The following is a 7,500-nucleotide window of genomic DNA, read 5'->3' as shown; positions in this document are numbered from 1 at the left end:
TTACTCACTCACAGAGAGGGTTTCACAGTCTTACAGGCCAGCGTTACTCACAGAGAGGGTTTCACAGTCTTACAGGCCAGTGTTACTCACAGAGAGGGTTTCACAGTCTTACAGGCCAGCGTTACTCACAGAGAGGGTTTCACAGTCTTACAGGCCAGCTATCTCACTCACAGAGAGGGTTTCACAGCAGAGAATTCACTGGCATTTAAGGCATAACTGAAGAAGTCATTTTTTAAATGGTTTTTGAGGATGAGGGGAAGATGAAAGTGAGTATATAACAGACCAATAGAGAGAACGTGGACAAACTGATGTAAAACTGATGCTTTCAAATTATGCAAAAATGTAAACTGAGAAAGTGCATAAAACTCATAAGATATGACTCATAACTTACACAAAACTATTTGTTGCTCCTGGTTTTTGTTAAAGCATTTTGGAAAGTGGGTGAAGTTGTATTGTCCTTTTAATTCACACAAGTATTATTATTATTTGTTTATTTTGAAAATTATAATTATATAGTTTTATACTCAGGGAATAGAGAGAGATTAATATTGCATGTTTCTGCTCTAAAATGATTTTGAAAAATTTGACTTGTCCTGTTATGCAAATAAAGCTTGATTCACTGAGCCCTTAGAAAAGAGAGATAGACAGCCAGAGAAAGAGGGGGAGAGAGAAAGAGAGAGAGGGAGGGAAAAGACAGGATCAGAGACAGAGAAGAAGAAAGTGAGGGAGGGAGATATAGAGGAGTGAAGGGAATGAGGGAGTGAAAGAGAGAGATGGAAACAGGGAAGGAGAGACAGAAAGATGGGGGAAAGGGGAGGGCATCCCTACTGATCCTACCCTCTGGATGGGTGGCTGGGTGTGGGCTCATACTGAAACAGCCCCTGGTGCGGCAGCATGTCCACTGGCATTGGCGCTCAGAACCCTGGGATAGCACCTTCAAGCCCTGGAGGTGTAGGAAACAGCCAATCAGGGGACAGTCTCTTAAAGAACACAAGGGGCACTCACAGAGAACCATCTGAAGGCCACAAGCAGGGCTCCTGTGGTAAATCCTAGCCCTCCACAGCAGGTTAGTACACCTGGGTATCTTCAGAGCCTTCTCTGAGGTACGCTACCAGTCAAAGCACACTGTGAAACACTCCTTCAGACACGCCAGAGCCAAAATGGACGACCAGAGCAAGGAAGCAGTGAGACACAGGGAGCCAGTCTATGAAACACTCCTTCAGACACGCCAGAGCCAAAATGGACGACCAGAGCAAGGAAGCAGTGAGACACAGGGAGCCAGTTTGTGAAACACTGCTTCAGACACACCAGAGCCAAAATGGAGTAGCAGCTGGAGGGAATCGGAAGGTGGGAGTGAGTGAAGGGGGGTTTGGGGGGGTGGGGGGGGGGGGCTGCGGTTTGGCACAGGTTCCCTGTGGAGATGAAGTCACGTAAAATAAATAAAACAATAAGAGGAAGAGGAGAATGTGGTCACGGACGGAACCGGGGGGAAGGATAGAGTCTGTTTGATGACTGAAGACAGCAGGGCGAGATCGAGGCCCTGTGGTCACCCTGGAGAACTGAATTTGGAAACTTTATTAACCATTTAACTACTGCGACGGTGAAGCAGAAAAAAACTCATATTCGCATAAAAAGACAAATTTCACATGCTTGCCCACAATATGTAAGGACAAAACAGGGAATGATCATAATTTTATTGATTCTGCTATGTTCGGATATTAAAAAGTAATTGATAACATTTTCTCATTCAAATCTGAAAATTCTAGTTTTGCTCATCTTAGGACTGCCCACACATGGACTCTGTACTTTTTTCCTTCCTGCTGTCATTATTTTCCATTAGCTTGTCCCAGCTGACATGGACTGAGGGAGAAACTGTAAAAGACAGAGGGAGGGAGAGAGAACAAGTGAAAGGGAGAGAGAGAAAGACAGAGAGAGAGAGAGAGAAAGAGAGTCTATTGCTTTTTTCCCTTCTATTTGGAATTGCTGTATTTGTGTGTGTGTGTGTTTTTTATGTAATGCTTTGGCAATATTTACTATATGTATTGAATTGAGAGAGAAAGAGGGGGGGAGAGTGAGTGAGTGAGGAAGGGGGGGAGAGAGGGGGGAGAGAGAGTGAGAGAAAGAGGGGAAGAGAAAGAGAGAGACAGAGGGGGAGAGAGCGGGAGAGAGTGAGAGAGTGATGAGAGTAATCAGAGAGCAGGAGGGAGCGCTGGTTTGTAATTTGGAGTCTGAAAACCACCTCCTCATGACGGACAGCTACCTCTCCCCAGGATGTAGAACAAGGAGAACCAGGAGGCTCCTCCATGTTCATGAGAACAGTTACCTCTACAGCACAGCTTAGGGGAAACACACAAACACAGCCGTCAAAGTCAGGCGACAGGGACTCAAACACACACACACACCACACCAGCGGTCAGGTGACAGGGGCTCAAACGCACACACACACCAGCGGTCAGGTGACAGGGACTCAAACACACACGCCACACCCGCGATCAGGTGACAGGGACTCGGCTAGCGAACCCACTCCTCTTCATCGCTGAAGGCGGGGCCACGTGCTCGCGTGCGGAGGCGTCGCCGGCGGCAACGGCGAGTGCGCGTTAAAGAGCTCCAGATAGCGCAGAGCCGCCCCGTAAGGTTTTTACGGCGGGTGTAGCGGGCGCCCCCGCTGCCCCGCGCCAAACTGAGGCGCATGCCTGTGAAGGGGGCGGAAGTGCTAAATGGAGATCTCTGACTAACCCCCCAGCTGTCCCGTCTAATAAACAACCCCACGGGGGGTCACTGAGGTACTGAAACATTCCGCTACACCTGTTAGAGCCGAGGGGGGTGGGGGTTAAAGAGTCTGTCAGTTCATGTCTGCCGAGGCACAGCGCCCCCTGCTGGACAGGAGTTTGAGGCCTGTGCCGTAGCTTGGAGGACCAAGCTGGGAGAAAGCAGGCCCAGACCCACCACAGGCACTGTTTCGGTAGGAGTAACCTGCTGGTCTAAGCCCCGCCTCCCTGGGTGACAGACAGCCCACAGAGTTGGGCGCAATTCTATTTCAATCCAGTAAATTCAGAAAATGCTTTTACATTATATTTATTCTTTTAAAAAGAAAGATTTTTCAATTAATTAACTGGCTTTCAATTCATTTCCAGAACTGACTGGATTGAAATGGACTGGATATTTACAGTTAGGTATTTAGTACAGCGCAGAGTGATTTACAGTAAGAAGTTTATCTAACATACCCAACGCTACTAACATACCCAGTGCTGCTAATGTACCCAACGCTGCTAACATACCCAAAGCTGCTAACGTACCCAGTGCTGCTAATGTACCCAACACTGCTAATGTACCCAACGCTGCTAACATATCCACCACTGCTAATGTACCCAACACTGCTAACATATCCATGGCTGCTAATGTACCCAACACTGCTAATGTATCCAACGCTGCTAACATATCCACCACTGCTAATGTACCCAACACTGCTAACGCACTCAACACTGCTAACATACCCACCGCTGCTAACATACCCAACGCTGCTAATGTACCCAGTGCTGCTAATGTACCCAACACTGCTAACATACCCAACGCTGCTAATGTACCCAGTGCTGCTAATGTACCCAACACTGCTAACATACCCAACGCTGCTATCATACCCACCGCTGCTAATGTACCCAACACTGCTAACATACCCAACGCTGCTAATGTACCCAACACTGCTAACGTACCCAACGCTGCTATCATACCCATCGCTGCTAATGTACCCAACACTGCTAACATACCCACCGCTGCTAACGTACCCTCCATAGCTAACGTACCCAACACTGCTAACATACCCAGTGCTGCTAATGTACCAACACTGCTAACGTACCCACCGCTGCTAATGTACCCAACACTGCTAACATACCCAGTGCTGCTAATGTACCAACACTGCTAACGTACCCACCGCTGCTAATGTACCCAGTGCTGCTAATGTACCCAACACTGCTAACATACCCACCGCTGATAATGTACCCAACACTTGTAACGTACCCAATGCAGCTAACATACCCACCGCTGCTAATGTACCCAACACTGCTGCAGTGATCGCTGCATGCACACGCCGCAGCACCAATGCGTCTGCGCTCTCATGCAGGGTAACCCTAGCCCTAACTGCAGTGACTGCAGCGAGGTGCTGCGCTAAATGCACCATTCTAGAACTGCGCAGACACACAGAGCTCGCATGCCCATTACATCATTCTGATGCAATGTGTCCACTGGTAAATTAACTACGCTGTGAAGGGTTTGTCTCTCTCTCTCTCTCTCTCCCTCCCTCTCTCTCTCTCAGGCCCGCCCACCTTCTGGAAAGATCCAGCCTGCGTATGGCCTGCTGTTGGGATTTTCCTGCCCCAGCTCTGTAACTCTATCTTAACTGATTACGTGGAGCAGCCCCCACCTACTCCAACTGGGGGGGGGGGGGGGGGGGGGGGGGGGGGGGGGGGTCCACCTTCTGAAATCCCGCTTCTCTGGTCCTCCACGGCGAGCATGGTACAGCAGCAGCGTGGTAGACCAGCAGTGTGGTAGAGGTAAAGCAACAGTGTGGTAGAGCAGCAGAGTGGTAGAGCAGAAGCATGGTAGAGCAGCAGCGTGGTAGCAGTGTGGTAGAGCAGCAGTGTGGTAGAGGAGCTGTGTGGTAGAGTAGCAGCGTGGTAGAGCAGCAGAAGTCTGGTAGAGCAGCAGTGTAGTAGAGTAGCAGCAGTGTGGTAGAGCAGCAGTGTGGTAGAGTAGCAGCAGTGTGGTAGAGTAGCAGTGTGGTAGAGCAGCAGTGTGGTAGAGCAGCAGAAGTCTGGTAGAGCAGCAGTGTGGTAGAGTAGCAGCAGTGTGGTAGAGCAGCAGTGTGGTAGAGTAGCAGCAGTGTGGTAGAGCAGCAGTGTGGTAGAGTAGCAGCAGTGTGGTAGAGCAGCAGTGTGGTAGAGTAGCAGCAGTGTGGTAGAGCAGCAGCGTGGTAGAGTAGCAGCAGTGTGGTAGAGCAGCAGTGTGGTAGAGCAGCAGAAGTCTGGTAGAGCAGCAGTGTGGTAGAGCAGCAGCAGTGTGGTAGAGTAGCAGCGTGGTAGAGCAGCAGTGTGGTAGAGCAGCAGAAGTCTGGTAGAGCAGCAGTGTGGTAGAGTAGCAGCGTGGTAGAGCAGCAGCAGCGTGGTAGAGCAGCAGCAGTGTGGTTGAGTAGCAGCGTGGTAGAGCAGCAGCGTGGTAGAGTAGCAGAGTGGTAGAGCAGCAGTGTGGTAGAGAAGCAGCGTGGTAGAGCAGCAGTGTGGTAGAGCAGCAGCAGTGTGGTAGAGCAGCAGCAGCGTGGTAGAGCAGCAGCGTGGTATAGCAGCAGCAGCGTGGTAGAGCAGCAGTGTGGTAGAGTAGCAGCAGTGTGGTAGAGCAGCAGCGTGGTAGAGCAGCAGCGTGGTAGAGCAGCAGTGTGGTAGAGCAGCAGCAGCGTGGTAGAGCAGCAGTGTGGTAGAGTAGCAGCAGCGTGGTAGAGCAGCAGTGTGGTAGAGTAGCAGCAGCGTGGTAGAGCAGCAGTGTGGTAGAGTAGCAGCAGCGTGGTAGAGCAGCAGCAGCGTGGTAGAGCAGCAGCAGTGTGGTAGAGTAGCAACAGTGTGGTAGAGCAGCAGTGTGGTAGAGTAGCAGCAGCGTGGTAGAGCAGCAGTGTGGTAGAGCAGCAGCAGTGTGGTAGAGCAGCAGTGTGGTAGAGTAGCAGTGTGGTAGAGTAGCAGTGTGGTAGAGCAGCAGTGTGGTAGAGTAGCAGCAGCGTGGTAGAGCAGCAGCAGCGTGGTAGAGCAGCAGTGTGGTAGAGTAGCAGCAGCGTGGTAGAGCAGCAGTGTGGTAGAGTAGCAGCAGCGTGGTAGAGCAGCAGCAGCGTGGTAGAGCAGCAGCAGTGTGGTAGAGTAGCAACAGTGTGGTAGAGCAGCAGTGTGGTAGAGTAGCAGCAGCGTGGTAGAGCAGCAGTGTGGTAGAGCAGCAGCAGTGTGGTAGAGCAGCAGTGTGGTAGAGTAGCAGTGTGGTAGAGTAGCAGTGTGGTAGAGCAGCAGTGTGGTAGAGTAGCAGCAGCGTGGTAGAGCAGCAGCAGCGTGGTAGAGCAGCAGTGTGGTAGAGTAGCAGCAGCGTGGTAGAGCAGCAGTGTGGTAGAGTAGCAGCAGCGTGGTAGAGCAGCAGCAGCGTGGTAGAGCAGCAGCAGTGTGGTAGAGTAGCAACAGTGTGGTAGAGCAGCAGTGTGGTAGAGTAGCAGCAGCGTGGTAGAGCAGCAGTGTGGTAGAGTAGCAGCAGCGTGGTATAGCAGCAGCAGCGTGGTAGAGCAGTGTGCAGAACGGCTCGCTTACGGATCAGCACGTGAACGCACGCGCTCGCCGGGCGACACCAGCCCAGAAAAAAAAGCGCAAAGTTTCTTAACTAGCCAAGGGTTATGCACACTCATCTGAAAGCGTTTTGTTTTTCTCTCCCTTTTTCCCTCTCCTGCCCCCCTTCCTCTCCCTCTCCCTCCGCTCATTCCTGCTCCCGCGACCTCTCTCTCCCCCCTCTACCCCTCCCTCTCTCCTGCCCGCCCTCCCTCCCTCCCTCCCTCCCGCCCGCCCGTGTGCAGCGAGCAGTCGAGGTGGGTGTTCTCGAGCTGTTATGATTCAGAGACGATAATGGCGGCAGTAATGTAGCCAGCCGTTCCTGATGTGGCTGGACCCGTGGGGGATACGGAGGGAGGGAGGGAGGGAGGGAGAAAGAGAGAGGGCCCAGGATTGAGGCCTAGGCCAACCACAGCCACGCTCAATCCCTCATTCTCCCCCTCTTCTCTCCCTTCCAATCCCGGTGTTTTTCTTTAGCGGTAAGTTTGTTTTTAAATTCTCTCCCTGTTTTTTTAACCCCCCAAACTCCTGCTCCCTCTGCCAGCCCCCCCTCTCTCTCCACCGTCTGTACCCCCTCCTCGTCCCCAGCCCGGCCCAGCCGATACCCCCCCAAATAAATTCCTCCCAGCTGCTGTCTTACCCCAGCAGAGTGGCCTCCAGTGATTTGGAGGTACCAGAAAAACGACCCTCTTCCCCTTAAAAAACGGTCAGCAAACGTCTTTTTTTTCCCTCTTCAGAAACGTAAACGAGCTTCTCCAGAGGGCCAGTTAGGTGACTTTCCACGCGGTGAAAGTCCCACTCTGCTGCTCATCCACGTGACTAATTTACCGGGCTTAACTGCCGCGTGAATCCCCTGAAGGCTGCGTTTTACGAAGACGTGTGGCACGAACGCTGTCTACGCGCGACCGGAGGACGCCGCGGAAACGCGCGCGGCGCCCGGCTCGGCTAACGGAGACCGGACGATCAGAGGAGCGGTGAGCGAGACCGCTCAGAGACAAAACCGCTGAATCCGGGGGTGTCCGCTCCTATCCGAAAAGGTGCGGGGGGTAGGTTTCAGTTTCTGCCCCGCACTAAGACACCTTATTCAGCTAATTAGCTAATGATGGTATTCAGTCAAGACCATGATAAGTAGAATCAGGTGACCAAGGTAAATATTTTG

The 7,500-nt window shown here is 51.9% G+C and overlaps 2 protein-coding genes across 8 annotated transcripts in view; one reads left to right on the top strand and one right to left on the bottom strand.

Moving 5' to 3' along the window:
* Positions 1–7,500, bottom strand: part of gli1 (GLI family zinc finger 1) — an 84,362-nt gene that overhangs the window by 23,848 nt on the left and 53,014 nt on the right. For 5 of the 7 annotated variants that reach the window (XM_035389620.1, XM_035389623.1, XM_035389622.1 and 2 more), the window contains exon 2: positions 838–943. The exons of the other annotated variants lie outside the window; for them this stretch is intronic. In XM_035389620.1, coding sequence (XP_035245511.1) covers positions 838–908 — 71 coding nt within the window. In that variant the 5' untranslated portion in view covers positions 909–943. The remainder of the gene's footprint in view (positions 1–837; positions 944–7,500) is intronic. 7 annotated transcript variants of the gene reach the window in all.
* Positions 4,593–7,500, top strand: part of LOC118211350 (putative uncharacterized protein DDB_G0271982) — a gene marked incomplete at its 3' end in the record, with an annotated part of 19,808 nt that continues 16,900 nt past the window's right edge. The window contains exon 1 of the mRNA XM_035388506.1: positions 4,593–4,638. Within this exon, the coding sequence (XP_035244397.1) occupies positions 4,593–4,638 (46 nt within the window). The remainder of the gene's footprint in view (positions 4,639–7,500) is intronic.

The sequence above is a fragment of the Anguilla anguilla genome, chromosome 13 (genome assembly GCF_013347855.1).
Source record: "Anguilla anguilla isolate fAngAng1 chromosome 13, fAngAng1.pri, whole genome shotgun sequence".
Classification (NCBI taxonomy): domain Eukaryota; kingdom Metazoa; phylum Chordata; class Actinopteri; order Anguilliformes; family Anguillidae; genus Anguilla; species Anguilla anguilla.
The sequence above is the reverse complement of the archived record's forward strand: the minus strand, read 5'-3'. Positions and strand labels throughout refer to the sequence as shown.